Source organism: Chrysemys picta, chromosome 17, assembly GCF_011386835.1.
Source record: "Chrysemys picta bellii isolate R12L10 chromosome 17, ASM1138683v2, whole genome shotgun sequence".
Taxonomy (NCBI): Eukaryota; Metazoa; Chordata; order Testudines; family Emydidae; genus Chrysemys; species Chrysemys picta.
The window spans coordinates 9,556,890-9,582,721 of record NC_088807.1 but is presented as its reverse complement, the minus strand read 5'-3'; the positions used below and the strand labels follow the sequence as shown (position 1 = coordinate 9,582,721).

General features: G+C 50.6%; 1 protein-coding gene across 1 annotated transcript in view; it reads left to right on the top strand.

Moving 5' to 3' along the window:
* Window positions 1-1,110: 1,110 nt before the first annotated feature.
* Window positions 1,111-25,832, top strand: part of LOC101934392 (deleted in malignant brain tumors 1 protein-like) — a 278,680-nt gene continuing 253,958 nt past the window's right edge. Inside the window, 8 exon segments of the mRNA XM_065571840.1 lie at window positions 1,111-1,138; window positions 1,295-1,828; window positions 2,644-2,712; window positions 2,715-2,969; window positions 3,844-4,173; window positions 12,579-12,908; window positions 13,724-14,053; window positions 14,928-15,257. Coding sequence (XP_065427912.1) covers window positions 1,111-1,138; window positions 1,295-1,828; window positions 2,644-2,712; window positions 2,715-2,969; window positions 3,844-4,173; window positions 12,579-12,908; window positions 13,724-14,053; window positions 14,928-15,257 — 2,206 coding nt within the window.

Genomic DNA, 25,832 nt, shown 5'->3' with positions numbered 1-25,832 from the left:
CTGTCAGGGGGCAGGAGTGCGGAGAGGGATCGGAGCAGTCAGGGGACAGGGAGCAGAGGGGTTTAGATGGGTTGGGAGTTCTGGGGGGGGGCTGTCAGTGGGTGGGGAGTGGTTGGATGGGGCGTGGGAGTCCCAGGGGTCTGTCTGGGGGTGGGGGTGTGGATAAAGGTTGGGGCAGTCAGGGGACAAGAGGCAGGGAGGCTTAGATAGTCCTGGGGGGCAGTTAGGGGCAGGGGTCCCAGGAGGGGGTAGTCAGGGGACAAGGAACGGGGGGAGGGTTGGGAGGTCAGGGGGGGGCGGGAAGTGGGAGGGGCAGGGGCGGGGCTAGGGCGGGGCTCCTCCCGTCCTCTTTTTTGCTCGCTGAAATATGGTAACCCTACTTTATCCAGTCATCCGGGACCTCTCCGGATCCCCATGAGTTTTCAGAGATAATGGCCAATGGCTCTGCAATCACATCCGCCAACTCCTTTAGCACACTCGCATTCAGCCCCATGGACTTGTGCTCATCCAGCTTCTCTAAATAGTCCTGAACCACTTCCTTCTCCACAGAGGGCTGGTCACCTCGTCCCCATACTGTGCTGTCCAGTGCAACAGTCTGGGAGCTGACCTTGTTCGTGAAGACAGAGGCAAAAAAAGCACTGAGTACATTAGCTTTTTCCACATCCTCTGCCACTAGATAGCCTCCCTCATTCAGTAAGGGGCCCACACTTTCCTTGACTTTCTTCTTGTTGCTAACATACCTGTAGAAACCCTTCTTGTTACTCTTAACATCCCTTGCTAGCTGCAACTTGAAGTGTGATTTGGCCTTCCTGATTACACCCCTGCATGCCAGAGCAATATTTTTGTACTCCTCCCTGGTTATTTGTCCAATCTTCCACTTCTTGTCAGCTTCTTATTTTGTGTTTAAGATCAGCAAGGATTTCACTGTTAAGCCAAGCTGGTCACCTGCCATATTTACTATTCTTTCTACATATCGGGATGGTTTGTTCCTGGACTCTAGGTGACCTTTTCAGGGAGCTATGGAGCCAGCACATGTACATTCGATTCTGATGTCAGGCTAAGGCAACCACTAATGACACGGGTGACTGTGTTCAGCTCCCAATCACCAAGATGCTTATGCCAGCACATCTGCCCCACGGTATTGCACAGTATCACACTGGAGCGAATATCAGCTCCAGGAGTGAGGGTGTAAATCTGCTCCCGAGGACGTTCCTGCCAGCAGTGCAGGGGATGATCTTTTTAAGTGCTCTAGTGGGAGCAGTAAGTCAGACTGAAGTCCATTCTGCATAACTAGGTGACAGCTGGCTGGGAGGGGAATGGACAAACTTCAACATTGCCCAAGTGATTAGCCTGGTCAGTGGTGGGGAGCCCTTGACAGGCAGTGGCTGTGTGCAGAGACAGTCAGACACGTTGGTGGGAGGCGCTACGTTCCCCAGCAACAGAAGAGATCAGAGGCCCAGGAACCTCCCTGAGTGTTTATTCCCTTGGGTGTTTGCAGACTCCGGCATCTCCGAAGTGACTGAGCTGCGGCTGGTGAATGGTTCGAGTCGCTGCGCTGGGAGAGTCGAGGTGTTTCATAACAAGAAGTGGGGAACTGTGTGTAATGACAGCTGGGACTTACAGGATGCTGGAGTCGTGTGCAGGCAGCTGGGCTGTGGGACGGCGTTATCAACCCCCGCCGGAGCTCACTTTGGGCCAGGATCTGACCGTATCTGGCTGGATACTGTCAACTGCACAGGGACAGAAGCTGCCCTCTCCCAATGCAGGGCTAAGCCTTGGGAAGACAGTAACTGTACCCATGAAGAAGATGCTGGTGTTGTGTGCTCAGGTAACCCTCCTCCAACTCCTCACTGTGGGTGGTGCAAGGATCGGGCTGGGAAGCTTTCAGCAAAGACCCAGCTCTCCTGTCTGAGTCAGCGCTGAGCCCAGTGCCCCAGCATGGTGCTAAGGGCCTGTACTGCAGGGAGCTGGTTTGGGGTCACAGTAAGTGTGGCTTTTCTCATGGTGTCAGCATTGAGCCCATTTCCCCCACCCAGTTCTACAAGCCTGTGCTGCAGGTATGCAGATGGGGGCTCAGTGGGGGGGCGCTCTGCCCTTGCAGTCAGTGCTATCCCAGTGCCCCAGCACAGCACTTAGGGCCTGCGCTGCAGGGAGCAGTACGTGCGCCTCAGTGAGAGGCCCTCCCCGTCACTGATCGCTTTGATCCCCCTCCCCCACTACAGCACAATGGGGCGCTGAGTAACAATAGATTCCATTTGTGGGATTTGGTGTTGAATGGATCCTGCAGCCACTCGGGGATCCCTTTTTGAAGTTGTGGTTCCTATTCCAGTCACTCCGGGTGATTTCCATCTCAGCTAATTTGCCTGAACCTGTAACATCCCCCACAGCTGTGACTGGAGACAGGGTTCTTTCTAAATTCCTCTCCTACACAGCCCATGAATTTCTGGGTCCTGTCTCTCAGCTGCCTTGTTCCACCCCAGAGGTGCCTGCATATCAGAGGTGGGGTGTAAGTCCTTGACAGGCAGGTGCTCTGTTTAGAGGCTGTTCAGATCTGTCAGTGGGAGGTGCTAAGTTCCCCAGCCTTAGTAGCAATCACATGCACAGGAACCTACCTGAGTGTTTATTCCCTTGGGGCATTTGCAGACTCAGGCATTTCAGAGCAGACTTCGCTCCGACTGGTGAACGGCCCGAGTCGCTGCGCTGGGAGGGTCGAGGTCACAACCAGCAGTGGGGAACCGTGTGTGATGATGACTGGAACCTACAGGATGCCAGAGTCGTGTGCAGGCAGCTGGGCTGTGGGACGGCGTTATCAGCCCCTGAGAGAGCTCACTTTGGGCGAGGATCTGACCCCATCTGGCTGGATGACGTTCACTGCACAGGGACAGAAGCTGCCCTCTCCGAATGCAGGGCTCGGCCTTGGGGAGAGTATAACTGTCACCACGGAGAAGATGCCGGTGTTGTGTGCTCAGGTAACCCTCCTCCATCCCGGTGGATGCTGCAGGGAGTGGGGTAGGAGGTCAGTAGGGGGCAGTCAGTTCAGAGCCCAATGTAACAGTGCTGTGCCAGAGGCCTGTGCAGTAGGGACAGCGTGTGGGCTCCTGAGAGATTGCTCTGCCCTCGCAGTCAGCGCTGACCCCCATGTGGGTGAAGGGACTGTGCTGTAGGGAGCAGTTTGGGGACCATACAAGGGGCCTTTCCCCCTGCAGTTAGTGCTGACCCCAGTGTCCCAGGGTGATGACGGCTGTTGTGCTGTAGGAGGCAGGGTGGAGGTTTCAAGAATAACGTCCTCCCATTGTGGGCAGTGCTGGCCCCAGTGCCCCAGCACAGCAGTTACGGCCTGTGCTGCAGGAAGCAGTACATGCGCCTCAATGAGAGACCCTCCCCATCGCTGATCGCTCTGATCCCCCTGCCCCACTACAGCACAATGGGACGCTGGGTAACCGTAGATCCCATTTGTGGGATTTGGGGTTAAAAAGAGCCTGCATCTGCTCAGGGGCAGTAGATACCTGGGATCCCTTTATGAAGTGTGGGGCTCCTCCCCCACACACTCTGGGTGATTTCCATGTCAGCTAATTGTCAGCTTGAACCTGTAATATCCCCCAAAGCTGTGACTGGAGACAAGGTTCTTCCTCACTCCCTCTTCTGCACAGCCCATGAGTTTCTGTGCCTGGTCTCTCAGCTGCCCTGTCCCACTCCAGAGGTGGCTGCATGTCAGTGGTGGGGAGTGAACCCCTGACAGGCAGTTGCAGAGGCTGTTCACAGCCATTAGTGGGAGGTGCTATTTTCCCCAGGCTCACCAGTGATCAGATGGAGTGAATGTTTATTCCCTTGGGGCATTTGCAGACTCAGGCATTTCAGAGCAGCCTCAACTTCGACTGGTGAACGGCCCAAGTCGCTGCGCTGGGAGAGTCGAGGTGCTTCACAACCAGCAGTGGGGAACCGTGTGTGATGACAGCTGGGACATAACAGATGCTGGAGTCGTGTGCAGGCAGCTGGGCTGTGGGACGGCATTATCAGCCCCTGGGAGAGCTCAGTTTGGGCGAGGATCTGACCATATCTGGCTGGATGATGTTCACTGCACAGGGACAGAAGCTGCCCTCTCCCAATGCAGGGCTAAGCCTTGGGGAGACAATAACTGTCACCATGGAGAAGATGCTGGTGTCGAGTGCTCAGGTAACCCTCCTCCGTCACGTCACTGAGGGTGGTGCAGGGATCGGGCTGGGAAGCTTTCAGCACAGACCCAGCTCTCCTGTCTGAGTCAGCGCTGACCCCAGTGCCCCAGCATGGTGCTAAGGGCCTGTACTGCAGGGAGCCGGTTGGGGGCCACAGTAAGTGTCGCTCTTCCCATGGTATCAGTGCTGACCCCATTTCCCCCACACAGTTCTACAGGCCTTTGCTGCAGGGAGCGGGATGGGGGCTCAGTAGGGGGCGCTCTGCCTTTGCAGTCAGTGCTATCCCAGTGCCCCAGCACAGCACTTAGGGCCTGCGCTGCAGGGAGCAGTACGTGCGCCTCAGTGAGAGGCCCTCCCCGTCGCTGATCGCTGTGATCCCCCTGCCCCACTACAGCACAATGGGACGCTGGGTAACCGTAGATCCCATTTGTGGGATTTGGGGTCGAATGGAGCCTGCAGCCGCACAGAGGCAGTAGAAACTTGGGATCCCTTTATGAAGTGTGGGGCTCCTCCCCCCGTCACTCAGGGTAATTTCCATCTCAGCTAATTACTCCTGAACCTTTAACATCTCTGAGAGCTGTGACTGGAGACATGGTTCTTCCTCACTCCCTCTCCTACACAGCCCATGAGTTTCTGTGCCTGGTCTCTCAGCTGCCCTGTTCCACCCCAGAAGTGGCTGCATGTCAGTGGTAGGGAGTGAGTCCTTGATAGGCAGGTGCTGTGTTTAGAGGCTGTTCAGACCTGTCAGCGGGAGGCGCTAAGTTCCCCAGTGTCACTAGTGGTCAGAGGCACAGGAATCTCTTTGAGTCATTTTACCCTTGGGGTGTTTGCAGGCTCAGTCAGTCTGGGCTTTGCTCCACTCGGATTGGTGAATGGCCCAAATCCATGCGCTGGGAGAGTCGAGGTGCTTCACAATCAGCCGTGGGGAACCGTGTGTGATGGCAACTGGCAGTTACCTGATGCTGCCATCATGTGGAGGCAGCTGATCTGTGGGACAGCGTTATCAGCCCTAGGCAGGGCCTGATCTGGGCGAGGGTCTGATCCCATCTGGTGGGACGATGTTCACTGCAAAGGATCAGAAATTTCCTGCAGTGAATGTCTGGCTAAACCTTGGGGAAACCATAACTTTCACCACAGAAAAGATGCCGGTGTTATGTGTTCAGATAACCCACATCCATCACCATGGTGCAGGGAAGGGGAGGGGGTCTCAGCAGGGAGCACTCTGCCCTCACAGTCAGTGCTGACCCCAACACTCCGGTGTGGTGCTAAGGGCCTGTGCTGCAGGGAGCAGCTCAGGGACCACCATGAGAGCTGGATGTCAGTGGTGGTGATTCAGCCTGGGACAGGCAGTCGCTGTGTGCGGAGCCCATTCAGACCCTTCAGTGGAAGGCACTATGTTCCCCAGCGTCTCTAGCAATCAGCGGCACAGGAACCTCCCTGAGTGTTTATTCCCTTGGGTGTTTGAAGGCTCAGGCATCTCAGAAGTGTCTTTGCTCCAGCTAGTGAATGGCCACAATCGCTGGGCTGGGAGAGTCGAGGTGTTTCATAACCAGCAGTGGAGAACTGGGTGTGTTGGCAGCTGGGACTTACGTGATGCTGGAGTTGTGTGCTGGGCAGTGGGACACCGTTATCAGCGCCACATGGGGCTCAGTTTGGACATGGATCTAACTGTCCCTGGGGGGATGATGTTAACTGCACAGGGACAGAAGTTGCCGTCTCCGAATGCAGGGCTAGGTCTTGGGGAGACCATAACTTCAATTATGCAGAAGATGCCAGTGTTGTGTGCTCAGCTAACTCTCGCTTTCCCTTGCACTGTTGATGCTGCAGAGAGCCTGTTGGGAAGCTCAATAGAGCATGTTTTCCTGTCTGAGTTAGTGCTGACCCCAGAGCCCCATCACTGTGCTATGGGCCTCTACTGCAGAGAGGGGTATGTGTGCTGTGTGGAGAGGCCTTCATCCCCATTTGATTGTTCTAGTTAGTAGAAAATTGATAAGGGAAGCAAAGTGACGGAATAAGAAATCTATGGCCAGCAGAGTAAATGACAACAAGAAGGCATTTTTAAAATATATTAAGAACCAAAAGAATCCTGACAATGATATCAGTCCATGCTTAGATGGAAATGGTAGAAATATCAATAACAATGCGGACAGAGCAGAAGTGTTCAATAAATATTTTTGTCTGTATTTGGGAAAAAGAGATCATATAGTCTCGCCATATGGTGATGATAACACTCTGTCTATTCCACTAATGTATCAGGAGGATGTTAAACAGAAGCCACGAAAGGTAGATAGTTTAAAATCAGCAGGTCCAGATAATTTGAATCCAAGGGTTTTAGAACAGCCAAGTATGGAGCATGATGGACAGTGATTATTAATTTTCAATAAGTTTTGGAGGACTAGGAAAGCTCCAGCAGCCTGGAAGAAAGCTAATGTTGTGCCAATTTTTAAAAAGAGTAAAAGGGATAACTTGGCTAATTACAGGCCTGTCAGCCTAACGTCAATCCCAGGCAAGATAAAGAAGTGGCTGATATGGGAGTTGAACAATAAAGAATTAAAGGAGGGTAATGTCATTAAAGGAAATGAACATGGGTTTATGGAAAATAGATCTTGTCAAACTAACTTGATATTTTTTTTATGAGATTACCCGTTTGGTTGATAAAGGTAATAGTGTGGATGAAATAGACTTAGACTTCTGTAAGGTACCACAGAACATTTTGATTAAAAAAACTAGAACAGTATAAAATTAACATGGCACACATGGCAGAGAGTGGTTCTTGGACCTATGATATTTAACATTTTTATAAATGACTTAGAAGAAAATATAAAATCATAGGTATTAAAATTTGAAGATGATACAAAAATTGGGGGAGTGGTAAATAATGAAGTGCACAGGTTACTGATTCAGCCTGATTTGGATTGCTTGGTAAACTAGGTGCAAGCAAACAATATACATTGAAATGTAAATATCTACATCTAGGAACAAAGAATGTAAATCATGTTTACATGATGGGGGATTATATCCTGGGAAACAGTGACTCAGAAACAGATTTCCAGGTCATGGTGGACAATCAGTTGGGCATGAGCTCCCACTGAGACTCTGTGGTCAAAAGGGCTAATGCAAACCTGGGATATATAAAGAGAGGAATCATTAGCAGGAGTAGAAAGGATATTTTACCTGTATATTTGGCACTGCTGTGGCCATTGCAGGAATACAGTATTCAGTTCTGGTGCCCACAATCCAGGAAGGATGTTGATAAATTGGAGAGGGTCATAGAAGAGCCACAAGAATGATTAAAGGATAAGAAAACCTGCCTTACAGTGATAGGCTCAAGGAGCTCAATCTATTAACAAAGAGAAGGGTAAGAGGTGACTTGATCACAAACCAGTCTACAAGAATCTACCTGGGGAATAAATATTTAGTAAAGGGCTTTTCAATCTAGCAGAGAAAGGTAGAACAGGATCCAATGGCTGGAAGTTGAAGCTAGACAAATTTAGAGTGGAAAGGAGGCATACATTTAGAATGGTGAGGGTAATTAACCACCAGCACAATTTACCACGGGTTGTGGTGGATTCTCCATCGCTGACAATTGTTGAGTCAAGAATGGCTGTTTCTGTAAAAGCTCTGCTCTAGGATCAGACTAGATGAACACAAAGGTACATTTATAGATTTATAGATTCTAGGGCTGGAAGGGACTTCAAGAGGTCATCGAGTCCAGTCCCCTGCCCTCGTGGCAGGACCAAATACTGTCTAGACCATCCCTGATAGACATTTATGTAAACTACTCTTAAATATCTCCAGAGATGGAGATTCCATAACCTCCCTAGGCAGTTTATTCCAATGTTTAACCACCCTGACGGTTAGGAACTTTTTCCTAATGTCCAACCTAAACCTCCCTTGCTGCAGTTTAAGCCCATTGCTTCTTGTTCTATCCTTAGAGGCTAAGATGAACAAGTTTTTTCCCTCTTCATTATGACACCCTTTTAGATACCTGAAAACTGCTATCATGTCCCCTCTCAGTCTTCTCTTTTCCAAACTAAACAAACCCAATTCTTTCGACCTCTGCAGGTCGCTCTCTTGAGGCTCCACCCAGCTCTCAGTGACTGTCAGCTCTTAGTGGGGAACCCTCAGTGCTGAAGCAGCTGGGCAAAAACACTGTCTCACAGCAGGTGATTTCAGCTCTAGTGATCACTGAAACCAAAAAGACTCCTAATGGAGCCTTAATTAACTCTATCTTTGGGGGGAGGGGCAGATTGAACCATGCCTAGACCCCTTACACAGCGCCCTCAGCAGGAACACCCATCCCCACCCCCTCTCACTCTTGATAGGGGTCTGGTGTCTGAGCCCCCTGGTTAGTGAGTTCAGTTCAGTTGTGGGTGACCCCCTCAGTCAGGGCAGGCTAAGCACGGTTCTGCTGCCCTTTACTCAGACAATCAGGATAACATTTCATTGCCCCTTTATTCAGTACTCCAGTGATTTGTAACCCAACACCAGCCAACACAGCTCTGTCTGCTGGATACCTAGGTAGAATGGGTGTGTTCATGTAAATACTGTCTGGTCCTGAAGCCTTTTCCCCTTCCCAGCTCATCACTAGGTGTTAGGGGAGAGCTCATTCCAATCTTGCTCACCTCTAGTTCAGGGATGGGCAACCTTTGGCACACGGCCCATCAGGGAAAGCCACTGGTGGGCCGGGCCGGTTTGTTTACCTGCAGTGTCCGCAGGTTCGACTGATAGCAGCTCCTACTGACCATGGTTCGCTGCTCCAGGCCAATGGAGGCTGTGGGAAGCGGCGGCCAGCACATCCCTCAGCCTGTGCCGCTTCCTGCAGCCCCCATTGGCCTGGAAAGGCGAACCGCGGTCAGTGGGAGCTGCGATCGGCCGAACCTGGGGATGCTGCAGGTAAACAAATCGTCCTGGCCTGCCAGCGGATTTCCCTGACAGACCGCGTGCCAATGGTTGCCGATCCCTGCTCTAGCTTGTTCAGCCATCTGACTGTGCATCCTCAAGGTCCAGTCTTCTAATGGGGCTCGCCTCCACCACGTGTGTGATCGTCTGTATTGCTGCCCTACCTCTTGTTTCATTAACCTTTGCTCTCTCTCATCCTTCCACTTTATTCCCTGGTCATTCCTTACCATTCTTTTTACATCTTCAGCCACTATTAAAAAAAGTTGCCTATCATTTACCACAACAATTTACCTTTCCCCTGCTCTGAGCAAACCTTAATTTTAAAACAACACCCACATGAAATGGTGGGTAGGTATTATCCATGCTTAATAGAAGAAGGACCCAAACACAGAGGATTGCCCCAGGTCACTTTGTGAGCCCATGGAACAGCCTGGGCTAGAACCCAGGCACTTCTAGTTGTTGTAGTATTACTTCTAATTTCAATTCTAATAGCAATTTGAAAATGTAACGGCTGCTTGAGAAGATCAAGCTAAGCCAAATCTCTGCATCGCAGCAGTCCCTCTGGCCAGTCCAGTCAGGGGACCGTTAAGCCTAGTCCAGGATCTGCGTCCCAGGTTGCAAATAGGGAGATACAAGTTAGGGCTTCTGAAAATCCATCAGCACGCCAGTCTCTTTATCCCAGAGTTGCTGCCCCTGTGTGGGGACACAGCTGTCAGCCCAGTTCTGCCATCACTCATCTGAGACTGGTACTGGGCTGGCAGCACTAGACACAAGTGCAGCAATGGCTGCCACAAAACGATGTTGCCAAGTCAGTCGTGGCAAGTCAGCAGGAACCGCAGGGGCAGGTGTTTGCATCAGGAGGGGGCCGATCTGCTTGTAGGAAGTGTGCATTGCCTGTGCCCTGGTCGGAACCATTGTCAGCCTGGTGCGCAGCAGGTTCCTGCCAGGCGTCCCTGTACTCCAGGCAGTTCTAAGGGGGATTATAGAATCATAGACTATTAGGGTTGGAAGGGACTTCAGGAGGTCATCTAGTCCAATCCCCTGCTCAAAGCAGGATCAATCACCAATTAAATCATTCCAGCCAGGGCTCTCTCAAGCCGGGCCTTAAAAACCTCCAAGGAAGGAGATTCCACCACCTCCCTAGGTAACGCATTCCAGTGCTTCACCACCCTCCTAGTGAAATAGTTTTTCCTAATATCCAACCTAAACCTCCCTCACTGCAACTTGAGACAATTGCTCCTTGTTCTGTCATGTGCTACCTCTGAGAACAGCCTAGCTCCATCCTCTTTGGAACCCCCTTTCAGGTAGTTGAAAGCAGCTAGCAAATCCTCCCTCATTCTTCTCTTCTGCAGACTAAATATGCCCAGTTCCGTCAGCCTCTCCTCATAAGTCATGTGCTCCAGACCCCTAATCATTTTTGTTGCTCTCTGCTGGACTCTTTCCAATTTTTCCACATCCTTCTTGTAGTGTGGGGCCCAAAACTGACACAGTACTCCAGATGAGGCCTCATCAATGCCGAATAGAGGGGAATGATCATGTCCCTTGATCTGCTGGCAATGCCCCTGCTTATACAGCCCAAAATGCTGTTAGCCTTCTTGGCAACAAGGGCACACTGTTGACTCATATCCAGCTTCTCATCCACTGTAACCCCAAGGTCCTTTTCTGCAGAACTGCTGCCTAGCCACTCGCTCCCTAGTTTGTAGCGGTGCATGGGATTCTTCCATCCTAAGTGCAGGACTCTGCACTTGTCCTTGTTGAACCTCATCAGATTTCTTTTGGCCCAATCCTCTAATTTGTCTAGGTCCCCCTGTATCCTATCCCTCCAGCATATCTACTACTCCTCCCAGTTTAATGTAATCTGCAAACTTGCTGAAGATGCAATCCACACCATCCTCCAGATTATTAATGAAGATATTGCACAAAACCGGCCCCAAGACCGACCCTTAGGGCACTCTGCTTGATACCGGCTGCCAACTAGACATGGAGCCATTGATCAATAACCGTTAAGCCCAATGATCTATCCAGCTTTCTATTGGCCTTATAGTCCATTCATCCAGCCCATACTTATTTAACTTGCTGGCAAGAATACTGTGGGGGACCATATCAAAAGCTTTGCTAAAGTCAAGGAATAACATGTCCACTGCTTTCCCCTCATCCACAGACCCAGTTATCTCCTCATAGAAGGCAATTAGGTTAGTCAGGCACGACTTGCCCTTGATGAATCCATGCTGACTGTTCTTGATCACTTTCCTCTCCTCTAAGTGCTTCAGAATTGAATCCTTGAGGACCTGCTCCATGATTTTTCCAGGGACTAAGGTGAGGCTGACTGGCCTGTAGTTCCCCGGATCCTCCTTCTTCCCTTTTTTAAAGATGGGCACTATGTTAGCCTTTATCCAGTCATCCGGGACCTCTCCGGATCCCCATGAGTTTTCAGAGATAATGGCCAATGGCTCTGCAATCACATCCGCCAACTCCTTTAGCACACTCGCATTCAGCCCCATGGACTTGTGCTTGTCCAGCTTCTCTAAATAGTCCTGAACCACTTCCTTCTCCACAGAGGGCTGGTCACCTCGTCCCCATACTGTGCTGTCCAGTGCAACAGTCTGGGAGCTGACCTTGTTCGTGAAGACAGAGGCAAAAAAAGCACTGAGTACATTAGCTTTTTCCACATCCTCTGCCACTAGATAGCCTCCCTCATTCAGTAAGGGGCCCACACTTTCCTTGACTTTCTTCTTGTTGCTAACATACCTGTAGAAACCCTTCTTGTTACTCTTAACATCCCTTGCTAGCTGCAACTTGAAGTGTGATTTGGCCTTCCTGATTACACCCCTGCATGCCAGAGCAATATTTTTGTACTCCACCCTGGTTATTTGTCCAATCTTCCACTTCTTGTCAGCTTCTTATTTTGTGTTTAAGATCAGCAAGGATTTCACTGTTAAGCCAAGCTGGTCACCTGCCATATTTACTATTCTTTCTACATATCGGGATGGTTTGTTCCTGGACTCTAGGTGACCTTTTCAGGGAGCTACGGAGCCAGCACATGTAAATTCGATTCTGATGTCAGGCTAAGGCAACCACTAATGACACGGGTGACTGTGTTCAGCTCCCAATCACCAAGATGCTTATGCCAGCATCTGCCCCACGGTATTGCACAGTATCACACTGGAGCGAATATCAGCTCCAGGAGTGAGGGTGTAAATCTGCTCCCGAGGACGTTCCTGCCAGCAGTGCAGGGGATGATCTTTTTAAGTGCTCTAGTGGGAGCAGTAAGTCAGACTGAAGTCCATTCTGCATAACTAGGTGACAGCTGGCTGGGAGGGGAATGGACAAACTTCAACATTGCCCAAGTGATTAGCCTGGTCAGTGGTGGGGAGCCCTTGACAGGCAGTGGCTGTGTGCAGAGACAGTCAGACACGTTGGTGGGAGGCGCTACGTTCCCCAGCAACAGAAGAGATCAGAGGCCCAGGAACCTCCCTGAGTGTTTATTCCCTTGGGTGTTTGCAGACTCCGGCATCTCCGAAGTGACTGAGCTGCGGCTGGTGAATGGTTCGAGTCGCTGCGCTGGGAGAGTCGAGGTGTTTCATAACAAGAAGTGGGGAACTGTGTGTAATGACAGCTGGGACTTACAGGATGCTGGAGTCGTGTGCAGGCAGCTGGGCTGTGGGACGGCGTTATCAACCCCCGCCGGAGCTCACTTTGGGCCAGGATCTGACCGTATCTGGCTGGATACTGTCAACTGCACAGGGACAGAAGCTGCCCTCTCCCAATGCAGGGCTAAGCCTTGGGGAGACAGTAACTGTACCCATGAAGAAGATGCCAGCGTTGTGTGCTCAGGTAACCCTCCTCCATCACGTCACTGTGGGTGGTGCAAGGATCGGGCTGGGAAGCTTTCAGCAAAGACCCAGCTCTCCTGTCTGAGTCAGCGCTGAGCCCAGTGCCCCAGCATGGTGCTAAGGGCCTGTACTGCAGGGAGCTGGTTTGGGGTCACAGTAAGTGTGGCTTTTCTCATGGTGTCAGCATTGAGCCCATTTCCCCCACCCAGTTCTACAAGCCTGTGCTGCAGGTACGCAGATGGGGGCTCAGTGGGGGGGCGCTCTGCCCTTGCAGTCAGTGCTATCCCAGTGCCCCAGCACAGCACTTAGGGCCTGCGCTGCAGGGAGCAATACGTGCGCCTCAGTGAGAGGCCCTCCCTGTCACTGATCGCTCTGATCCCCCTCCCCCACTACAGCACAATGGGGCGCTGAGTAACAATAGATTCCATTTGTGGGATTTGGTGTTGAATGGATCCTGCAGCCACTCGGGGATCCCTTTTTGAAGTTGTGGTTCCTATCCCAGTCACTCCGGGTGATTTCCATCTCAGCTAATTTGCCTGAACTTGTAACATCCCCCACAGCTGTGACTGGAGACAGGGTTCTTCCTAAATTCCTCTCCTACACAGCCCATGAATTTCTGGGTCCTGTCTCTCAGCTGCCTTGTTCCACCCCAGAGGTGCCTGCATATCAGAGGTGGGGTGTAAGTCCTTGACAGGCAGGTGCTCTGTTTAGAGGCTGTTCAGATCTGTCAGTGGGAGGTGCTAAGTTCCCCAGCGTTAGTAGCAATCACATGCACAGGAACCTACCTGAGTGTTTATTCCCTTGGGGCATTTGCAGACTCAGGCATTTCAGAGCAGACTTCGCTCCGACTGGTGAACGGCCCGAGTCGCTGTGCTGGGAGGGTCGAGGTGCTTCACAACCAGCAGTGGGGAACAGTGTGTGATGATGACTGGAACCTACAGGATGCCAGAGTCGTGTGCAGGCAGCTGGGCTGTGGGACGGCGTTATCAGCCCCAGGCGCGGCTCACTTTGGGCGAGGATCTGACCCCATCTGGCTGGATGACGTTCACTGCACAGGGACAGAAGCTGCCCTCTCCGAATGCAGGGCTCGGCCTTGGGGAGAGTATAACTGTCACCACGGAGAAGATGCCGGTGTTGTGTGCTCAGGTAACCCTCCTCCATCCCGGTGGATGCTGCAGGGAGTGGGGTAGGAGGTCAGTAGGGGGCAGTCAGTTCAGAACCCAATGTAACAGTGCTGTGCCAGAGGCCTGTGCAGTAGGGACAGCGTGCAGGCTCCTGAGAGATTGCTCTGCCCTCGCAGTCAGCGCTGACCCCCATGTGGGTGAAGGGACTGTGCTGTAGGGAGCAGTTTGGGGACCACACAAGGGGCCTTTCCCCCTGCAGTTAGTGCTGACCCCAGTGTCCCAGGGTGATGACGGCTGTTGTGCTGTAGGAGGCAGGGTGGAGGTTTCAAGAATAACGTCCTCCCATTGTGGGCAGTGCTGGCCCCAGTGCCCCAGCACAGCAGTTACGGCCTGTGCTGCAGGAAGCAGTACATGCGCCTCAATGAGAGACCCTCCCCGTCGCTGATCGCTCTGATCCCCCTGCCCCGCTACAGCACAATGGGGTGCTCTATAACCGTAGATCCCATTTGTGGGATTTGGGGTTAAAAAGAGCCTGCATCTGCTCAGGGGCAGTAGATACCTGGGATCCCTTTATGAAGTGTGGGGCTCCTCCCCCACACACTCTGGGTGATTTCCATGTCAGCTAATTGTCAGCTTGAACCTGTAATATCCCCCAAAGCTGTGACTGGAGACAAGGTTCTTCCTCACTCCCTCTTCTGCACAACCCATGAGTTTCTGTGCCTGGTCTCTCAGCTGCCCTGTCCCACTCCAGAGGTGGCTGCATGTCAGTGGTGGGGAGTGAACCCCTGACAGGCAGTTGCAGAGGCTGTTCACAGCCATTAGTGGGAGGTGCTATTTTCCCCAGGGTCACCAGTGATCAGATGGAGTGAATGTTTATTCCCTTGGTGCATTTGCAGACTCAGGCATTTCAGAGCAGCCTCAACTTCGACTGGTGAACGGCCCAAGTCTCTGCGCTGGGAGAGTCGAGGTGCTTCACAACCAGCAGTGGGGAACCGTGTGTGATGACAGCTGGGACATAACAGATGCTGGAGTCGTGTGCAGGCAGCTGGGCTGTGGGACGGCATTATCAGCCCCTGGGAGAGCTCAGTTTGGGCTAGGATCTGACCATATCTGGCTGGATGATGTTCACTGCACAGGGACAGAAGCTGCCCTCTCCCAATGCAGGGCTCGGCCTTGGGGAGACAATAACTGTCACCATGGAGAAGATGCTGGTGTCGAGTGCTCAGGTAACCCTCCTCCGTCACGTCACTGAGGGTGGTGCAGGGATCGGGCTGGGAAGCTTTCAGCACAGACCCAGCTCTCCTGTCTGAGTCAGCGCTGACCCCAGTGCCCCAGCATGGTGCTAAGGGCCTGTACTGCAGGGAGCCGGTTGGGGGCCACAGTAAGTGTCGCTCTTCCCATGGTATCAGTGCTGACCCCATTTCCCCCACACAGTTCTACAGGCCTTTGCTGCAGGGAGCGGGATGGGGGCTCAGTAGGGGGCGCTCTGCCTTTGCAGTCAATGCTATCCCAGTGCCCCAGCACAGCTCTTAGGGCCTGCGCTGCAGGGAGCAGTACGTGCGCCTCAGTGAGAGGCCCTCCCCGTCGCTGATCGCTCTGATCCCCCTCCCGCACTACAGCATAATGGGGCGCTGGGTAACCGTAGATCCCATTTGTGGGATTTGGGGTCGAATGGAGCCTGCAGCCGCACAGAGGCAGTAGAAACCTGGGAATCCCTTTATGAAGTGTGGGGCTCCTCCCCCCGTCACTCAGGGTAATTTCCATCTCAGCTAATTACTCCTGAACCTTTAACATCTCTGAGAGCTGTGACTGGAGACATGGTTCTTCCTCACTCCCTCTCCTACACAGCCCATGAGTTTCTGTGCCTGGTCTCTCAGCTGCCCTGTTCCACCCCAGAAGTGGCTGCATGTCAGTGGTAGGGAGTGAGTCCTTGATAGGCAGGTGCTGTGTTTAGAGGCTGTTCAGACCTGTCAGCGGGAGGCGCTAAGTTCCCCAGTGTCACTAGTGGTCAGAGGCACAGGAATCTCTTTGAGTCATTTTACCCTTGGGGTGTTTGCAGGCTCAGTCAGTCTGGGCTTTGCTCCACTCGGATTGGTGAATGGCCCAAATCCCTGCGCTGGGAGAGTCGAGGTGCTTCACAATCAGCCGTGGGGAACCGTGTGTGATGGCAACTGGCAGTTACCTGATGCTGCCGTCGTGTGGAGGCAGCTGATCTGTGGGACAGCGTTATCATCCCTAGGCAGGGCTTGATCTGGGCGAGGGTCTGATCCCATCTGGTGGGACGATGTTCACTGCAGAGGATCAGAAATTTCCTGCAGTGAATGTCTGGCTAAACCTTGGGGAAACCATAACTTTCACCACAGAAAAGATGCCGGTGTTATGTGTTCAGATAACCCACATCCATCACCATGGTGCAGGGAAGGGGAGGGGGTCTCAGCAGGGAGCGCTCTGCCCTCACAGTCAGTGCTGACCCCAACACTCCAGTGTGGTGCTAAGGGCCTGTGCTGCAGGGAGCAGCTCAGGGACCACCATGAGAGCCGGATGTCAGTGGTGGTGATTCAGCCTGGGACAGGCAGTCGCTGTGTGCGGAGCCCATTCAGACCCTTTAGTGGAAGGCACTATGTTCCCCAGCGTCTCTAGCAATCAGAGGCACAGGAACCTCCCTGAGTGTTTATTCCCTTGGGTGTTTGAAGGCTCAGGCATCTCAGAGGTGTCTTTGCTCCAGCTAGTGAATGGCCCCAATCGCTGGGCTGGGAGAGTCGAGGTGTTTCATAACCAGCAGTGGAGAACTGGGTGTGATGGCAGCTGGGACTTACGTGATGCTGGAGTTGTGTGCTGGGCAGTGGGACACCGTTATCAGCGCCACATGGGGCTCAGTTTGGACATGGATCAAACTGTCCCTGGGGGGATGATGTTAACTGCACAGGGATAGAAGTTGCCGTCTCCGAATGCAGGGCTAGGTCTTGGGGAGACCATAACTTCAATTATGCAGAAGATTCCAGTGTTGTGTGCTCAGGTAACTCTTGCTTTCCCTTGCACTGTTGATGCTGCAGAGAGCCTATTGGGAAGCTCAATAGAGCATGCTTTCCTGTCTGAGTTAGTGCTGACCCCAGAGCCCCATCACTGTGCTATGCGCCTCTACTGCAGAGAGGGGTATGTGTGCTGTGTGGAGAGGTCTTCATCTCCATTTGATTGTTCTAGTTAGTAGAAAATTGATAAGGGAAGCAAAGTGACGGAATAAGAAATCTATGGCCAGCAGAGTAAATGACAACAAGAAGGCGTTTTTAAAATATATTAAGAACCAAAAGAATCCTGACAATGATATCAGTCCATGCTTAAATGGAAATGGTAGAAATATCAATAACAATGCGGACAGAGCAGAAGTGTTCAATAAATATTTTTGTCTGTATTTGGGAAAAAGAGATCATATAGTCTCGCCATATGGTGATGATAACACTCTGTCTATTCCACTAATGTATCAGGAGGATGTTAAACAGAAGCCACGAAAGGTAGATAGTTTAAAATCAGCAGGTCCAGATAATTTGAATCCAAGGGTTTTAAAACTGCCAAGTATGGAGCATGCTGGACAGTGATTATTAATTTTCAATAAGTCTTGGAGGACTAGGAAAGCTCCAGCAGCCTGGAAGAAAGCTAATGTTGTGCCAATTTTTAAAAAGAGTAAAAGGGATAACTTGGCTAATTACAGGCCTGTCAGCCTAACGTCAATCCCAGGCAAGATAAAGAAGTGGCTGATATGGGAGTTGAACAATAAAGAATTAAAGGAGGGTAATGTCATTAAAGGAAATGAACATGGGTTTATGGAAAATAGATCTTGTCAAACTAACTTGATATTTTTTTTATGAGATTACCCGTTTGGTTGATAAAGGTAATAGTGTGGATGAAATAGACTTAGACTTCTGTAAGGTACCACAGAACATTTTGATTAAAAAAACTAGAACAGTATAAAATTAACATGGCACACATGGCAGAGAGTGGTTCTTGGACCTATGATATTTAACATTTTTATAAATGACTTAGAAGAAAATATAAAATCATAGGTGTTAAAATTTGAAGATGATACAAAAATTGGGGGAGTGGTAAATAATGAAGTGCACAGGTTACTGATTCAGCCTGATTTGGATTGCTTGGTAAACTAGGTGCAAGCAAACAATACACATTGAAATGTAAATATCTACATCTAGGAACAAAGAATGTAGATCATGTTTACATGATGGGGGATTATATCCTGGGAAACAGTGACTCAGAAACAGATTTCCAGGTCATGGTGGACAATCAGTTGGGCATGAGCTCCCACTGAGACTCTGTGGTCAAAAGGGCTAATGCAAACCTGGGATGTATAAAGAGAGGAATCATTAGCAGGAGTAGAAAGGATATTTTACCTGTATATTTGGCACTGCTGTGGCCATTGCAGGAATACAGTATTCAGTTCTGGTGCCCACAATCCAGGAAGGATGTTGATACATTGGAGAGGGTCATAGAAGAGCCACAAGAATGATTAAAGGATAAGAAAACCTGCCTTACAGTGATAGGCTCAAGGAGCTCAATCTATTAACAAAGAGAAGGGTAAGAGGTGACTTGATCACAAACCAGTCTACAAGAATCTACCTGGGGAATAAATATTTAGTAAAGGGCTTTTCAATCTAGCAGAGAAAGGTAGAACAGGATCCAATGGCTGGAAGTTGAAGCTAGACAAATTTAGAGTGGAAAGGAGGCATACATTTAGAATGGTGAGGGTAATTAACCACCGGCACAATTTACCACGGTTTGTGGTGGATTCTCTATCGCTGACAATTGTTGAGTCAAGAATGGCTGTTTCTGTAAAAGCTCTGCTCTAGGATCAGACTAGATGATCACAAAGGTACGTTTATAGATTTATAGATTCTAGGGCTGGAAGGGACCTCAAGAGGTCATCGAGTCCAGTCCCCTGCCCTCGTGGCAGGACCAAATACTGTCTAGACCATCCCTGATAGACATTTATGTAAACTACTCTTAAATATCTCCAGAGATGGAGATTCCACAACCTCCCTAGGCAGTTTATTCCAATGTTTAACCACCCTGACGGTTAGGAACTTTTTCCTAATGTCCAACCTAAACGTCCGTTCCTGCAGTTTAAGCCCATTGCTTCTTGTTCTATCCTTAGAGGCTAAGATGAACAAGTTTTTTCCCTCTTCATTATGACACCCTTTTAGATACCTGAAAACTGCTATCATGTCCCCTCTCAGTCTTCTCTTTTCCAAACTAAACAAACCCAATTCTTTCGACCTCTGCAGGTCGCTCTCTTGAGGCTCCACCCAGCTCTCAGTGACTGTCAGCTCTTAGTGGGGAACCCTCAGTGCTGAAGCAGCTGGGCAAAAACACTGTCTCACAGCAGGTGATTTCAGCTCTAGTGATCACTGAAAGTAAAAAGACTCCTAATGGAGCCTTTATTAACTCTATCTTTGGGGGGAGGGGCAGATTGAAGCATGCCTAGACCCCTTACACAGCGCCCTCAGCAGGAACACCCATCCCCACCCCCTCTCACTCTTGATAGGGGTCTGGTGTCTGAGCCCCCTGGTTAATGAGTTCAGTTCAGTTGTGGGTGACCCCCTCAGTCAGGGCAGGCTAAGCACGGTTCTGCTGCCCTTTACTCAGACAATCAGGATAACATTTCATTGCCCCTTTATTCAGTACTCCAGTGATTTGTAACCCAACACCAGCCAACACAGCTCTGTCTGCTGGATACCTAGGTAGAATGGGTGTGTTCATGTAAATACTGTCTGGTCCTGAAGCCTTTTCCCCTTCCCAGCTCATCACTAGGTGTTAGGGGAGAGCTCATTCCAATCTTGCTCACCTCTAGTTCAGGGATGGGCAACCTTTGGCACACGGCCCATCAGGGAAAGCCACTGGTGGGCCGGGCCGGTTTGTTTACCTGCAGTGTCCGCAGGTTCGACTGATAGCAGCTCCTACTGACCATGGTTCGCTGCTCCAGGCCAATGGAGGCTGTGGGAAGCGGCGGCCAGCACATCCCTCAGCCTGTGCCACTTCCTGCAGCCCCCATTGGCCTGGAAAGGTGAACCGCGGTCAGTGGGAGCTGCGATCGGCCGAACCTGGGGATGCTGCAGGTAAACAAATCGTCCTGGCCTGCCAGCGGATTTCCCTGACAGACCGCGTGCCAATGGTTGCCGATCCCTGCTCTAGCTTGTTCAGCCATCTGACTGTGCATCCTCAAGGTCCAGTCTTCTAATGGGGCTCCCCTCCACCACGTGTGTGACCGTCTGTATTGCTGCCCTACCTCTTGTTTCATTAACCTTTGCTCTCTCTCATCCTTCCACTTTATTCCCTGGTCATTCCTTACCATTCTTTTTACATCTTCAGCCACTATTAAAAAAAGTTGCCTATCATTTACCACAACAATTTACCTTTCCCCTGCTCTGAGCAAACCTTAATTTTAAAACAACACCCACATGAAATGGTGGGTAGGTATTATCCATGCTTAATAGAAGAAGGACCCAAACACAGAGGATTGCCCCAGGTCACTTTGTGAGCCCATGGAACAGCCTGGGCTAGAACCCAGGCACTTCTAGTTGTTGTAGTATTACTTCTAATTTCAATTCTAATAGCAATTTGAAAATGTAACGGCTGCTTGAGAAGATCAAGCTAAGCCAAATCTCTGCATCGCAGCAGTCCCTCTGGCCAGTCCAGTCAGGGGACCGTTAAGCCTAGTCCAGGATCTGCGTCCCAGGTTGCAAATAGGGAGATACAAGTTAGGGCTTCTGAAAATCCATCAGCACGCCAGTCTCTTTATCCCAGAGTTGCTGCCCCTGTGTGGGGACACAGCTGTCAGCCCAGTTCTGCCATCATTCATCTGAGACTGGTACTGGGCTGGCAGCACTAGACACAAGTGCAGCAATGGCTGCCACAAAACGATGTTGCCAAGTCAGTCGTGGCAAGTCAGCAGGAACCGCAGGGGCAGGTGTTTGCATCAGGAGGGGGCCGATCTGCTTGTAGGAAGTGTGCATTGCCTGTGCCCTGGTCGGAACCATTGTCAGCCTGGTGCGCAGCAGGTTCCTGCCAGGCGTCCCTGTACTCCAGGCAGTTCTAAGGGGGATCATAGAATCATAGACTATCAGGGTTGGAAGGGACTTCAGGAGGTCATCTAGTCCAATCCCCTGCTCAAAGCAGGATCAATCACCAATTAAATCATTCCAGCCAGGGCTTTCTCAAGCCGGGCCTTAAAAACCTCCAAGGAAGGAGATTCCACCACCTCCCTAGGTAACGCATTCCAGTGCTTCACCACCCTCCTAGTGAAATAGTTTTTCCTAATATCCAACCTAAACCTCCCTCACTGCAACTTGAGACAATTGCTCCTTGTTCTGTCATGTGCTACCTCTGAGAACAGCCTAGCTCCATCCTCTTTGGAACCCCCTTTCAGGTAGTTGAAAGCAGCTAGCAAATCCTCCCTCATTCTTCTCTTCTGCAGACTAAATATGCCCAGTTCCCTCAGCCTCTCCTCATAAGTCATGTGCTCCAGACCCCTAATCATTTTTGTTGCTCTCTGCTGGACTCTTTCCAATTTTTCCACATCCTTCTTGTAGTGTGGGGCCCAAAACTGACACAGTACTCCAGATGAGGCCTCATCAATGCCGAATAGAGGGGAATGATCATGTCCCTTTATCTGCTGGCAATGCCCCTACTTATACAGCCCAAAATGCTGTTAGCCTTCTTGGCAACAAGGGCACACTGTTGACTCATATCCAGCTTCTCATCCACTGTAACCCCAAGGTCCTTTTCTGCAGAACTGCTGCCTAGCCACTCGCTCCCTAGTTTGTAGCGGTGCATGGGATTCTTCCATCCTAAGTGCAGGACTCTGCACTTGTCCTTGTTGAACCTCATCAGATTTCTTTTGGCCCAATCCTCTAATTTGTCTAGGTCCCCCTGTATCCTATCCCTCCAGCATATCTACTCCTCCTCCCAGTTTAATGTAATCTGCAAACTTGCTGAAGATGCAATCCACACCATCCTCCAGATTATTAATGAAGATATTGCACAAAACCGGCCCCAAGACCGACCCTTAGGGCACTCTGCTTGATACCGGCTGCCAACTAGACATGGAGCCATTGATCAATAACCGTTAAGCCCAATGATCTATCCAGCTTTCTATTGGCCTTATAGTCCATTCATCCAGCCCATACTTAGGATACACGATGTGACGGAGAGACTGCCGAGACTCATCAAGCCCTCGGATCGCTACCCCTTCCTGCTTCTCCATGTGGGCACCAATGATACTGCCAAGAATGACCTTGAGCGAATCACTGCAGACTACGTGGCTCTGGGAAGAAGGATAAAGGAGTTTGAGGCGCAAGTGGTGTTCTCGTCCATCCTCCCTGTGTAAGGAAAAGGCCGGGGTAGAGACCGTCGAATCGTGGAAGTCAACGAATGGCTACGCAGGTGGTGTCGGAGAGAAGGCTTTGGATTCTTCGACCATGGGATGGTGTTCCAAGAAGAAGGAGTGCTAGGCAGAGACGGGCTCCACCTAACGAAGAGAGGGAAGAGCATCTTCGCCAGCAGGCTGGCTAACCTAGTGAGGAGGGCTTTAAACTAGGTTCACCGGGGGAAGGAGACCAAAGCCCTGAGGTAAGTGGGGAAATGGGATCCTGGGAGGAAGCACAAGCAGGAGAGCGCAAGTGGGGAGGACTCCTGTCTCATGCTGAGAAAGAGGGACGATCAATGAGTTATCTTAAGTGCCTATACACAAATGCAAGAAGCCTGGGAAACAAGCAGGGAGAACTGGAAGTCCTGGCACAGTCAGGGAACTATGATGTGATTGGAATAACAGAGACTTGGTGGGATAACTCACATGACTGGAGTACTGTCATGGATGGATATAAACTGTTCAGGAAGGACAAGCAGGGCAGAAAAGGTGGGGGAGTTGCGTTGTATGTAAGAGAGGAGTATGACTGCTCAGAGCTCCGGTATGAAAGTGCAGAAAAACCTGAGAGTCTCTGGATAAAGTTGAGAAGTGTGAGCAACAAGGGTGATGTCGTGGTTGGAGTCTGCTATAGACCACCAGACCAGGGGGATGAGGTGGACGAGGCTTTCTTCTGGCAACTAGCAGAAGTTGCTAGATCGCAGGCCCTGGTTCTCATGGGAGACTTTAATCACCCTGATATCTGCTGGGAGAGCAATACAGCGGTGCACAGGCAATCCAGGAAATTTTTGGATAGTGTAGGGGACAATTTCCTGGTGCAAGTGCTGGAGGAACCAACTAGGGGCAAAGCTTTGCTTGACCTGCTACTCACAAACAGAGAAGAACTAGTAGGGGAAGCAAAAGTGGATGGGAACCTGGGAGGCAGTGACCATGAGATGGTCGAGTTCAGGATCCTGACACAAGGAAGAAAGGAGAGCAGCAGAATACGGACCCTGGACTTCAGAAAAGCAGACTTTGACTCCCTCAGGGAACAGATGGGCAGGATCCCCTGGGAGAATAACATGAAGGGCAAAGGGGTCCAGGAGAGCTGGCTGTATTTTAAAGAATCCTTATTGAGGTTGCAGGAACAAACCATCCCGATGTGTAGAAAGAATAGTAAATATGGCAGGCGACCAGCTTGGCTAAACAGTGAAATCCTTGCTGATCTTAAACGCAAAAAAGAAGCTTACAAGAAGTGGAAGATTGGACAAATGACCAGGGAGGAGTATAAAAATATTGCTCAGGCGTGCAGGAGTGAAATCAGGAAGGCCAAATCACACTTGGAGTTGCAGTTAGCAAGAGATGTTAAGAGTAACAAGAAGGGTTTCTTCAGGTATGTTAGCAACAAGAAGAAAATCAAGGAAAGTGTGGGCCCCTTACTGAATGAGGGAGGCAACCTAGTGACCGAGGATGTGGAAAAAGCTAATGTACTCAATGATTTTTTTGCCTCTGTCTTAACGAACAAGGTCAGCTCCCAGACTGCTGCACTGGGCAGTACAGCATGGGGAGAAGGTGACCAACCCTCTGTGGAGAAAGAAGTGGTTCGGGACTATTTAGAAAAACTGGACGTGCACAAGTCCATGGGGCCGGATGCGCTGCATCCGAGGGTGCTAAAGGAGTTGGCGGGTGAGATTGCAGAGCCATTGGCCATTATTTTTGAAAACTCATGGCGATCGGGGGAGGTCCCAGATGACTGGAAAAAGGCTAATGTAGTGCCCATCTTTAAAAAAGGGAAAAAGGAGGATCCGGGGAACTACAGGCCAGTCAGCCTCACCTCAGTCCCTGGAAAAATCAGGGAGCAGGTCCTCAAGGAATCAATTATGAAACATTTAGAGGAGAGGAAAGTGATCAAGAACAGTCAGCATGGATTCATCAAGGGCAAGTCGTGCCTGACTAACCTAATTGCCTTCTATGAGGAGATAACTGGGTCTGTGGATGAGGGGAAAGCAGTGGATGTGTTATTCCTTGACTTTAGCAAAGCTTTTGATACGGTCTCCCACAGTATTCTTGCCGCCAAGTTAAAGAAGTATGGGCTGGATGAATCGACTGTAAGGTGGATAGAAAGCTGGCTAGATCGTCGGGCTCAACGGGTAGTGATCAATGGCTCCATGTCTAGTTGGCAGCCGGTTTCAAGCGGAGTGCCCCAAGGGTCGGTCCTGGGGCCGGTTTTGTTTAATATCTTTATTAATGATCTGGAGGATGGTGTGGACTGCACTCTCAGCAAGTTTGCAGATGACACTAAACTAGGAGGCGTGGTAGATACACTAGAGGGTAGGGATCGGATACAGAGGGACCTAGACAAATTAGAAGATTGGGCCGAAAAAAAACTGATGAGGTTCAACAAGGACAAGTGCAGAGTCCTGCACTTAGGACGGAAGAATCCCATGCACTGCTACAGACTAGGGACCGAATGGCTAGGTAGCAGTTCTGCAGAAAAGGACCTAGGGGTCACAGTGGACGAGAAGCTGGATATGAGTCAACAGTGTGCTCTTGTTGCCAAGAAGGCTAACGGCATTTTGGGCTGTATAAGTAGGGGCATTGCCAGCAGATCGAGGGACGTGATCGTTCCCCTTTATTCGACATTGGTGAGGCCTCATCTGGAGTACTGTGTCAGTTTTGGGCCCCACACTACAAGAAGGATGTGGAAAAATTGGAAAGAGTCCAGCGGAGGGCAACAAAAATGATTAGGGGTCTGGAGCACATGACTTATGAGGAGAGGCTGAGGGAACTGGGATTGTTTAGTCTCCAGAAGAGAAGAATGAGGGGGGATTTGATAGCAGCCTTCAACTACCTGAAGGGGGGTTCCAAAGAGGATGGAGCTCGGCTGTTCTCAGTGGTGGCAGACGACAGAACAAGGAGCAATGGTCTCAAGTTGCAGTGGGGGAGGTCCAGGTTGGATATCAGGAAAAACTATTTCACTAGGAGGGTGGTGAAACACTGGAATGCGTTACCTAGGGAGGTGGTGGAGTCTCCTTCCTTGGAGGTTTTTAAGGCCCGGCTTGACAAAGCCCTGGCTGGGATGATTTAGCTGGGAATTGGTCCTGCTTTGAGCAGAGGGTTGGACTAGATGACCTCTTGAGGTCCCTTCCAACTCTGATATTCTCTGATTCTCTGATTCTATGATTTAACTTGCTGGCAAGAATACTGTGGGGGACCATATCAAAAGCTTTGCTAAAGTCAAGGAATAACATGTCCACTGCTTTCCCCTCATCCACAGACCCAGTTATCTCCTCATAGAAGGCAATTAGGTTAGTCAGGCACGACTTGCCCTTGATGAATCCATGCTGACTGTTCTTGATCACTTTCCTCTCCTCTAAGTGCTTCAGAATTGAAT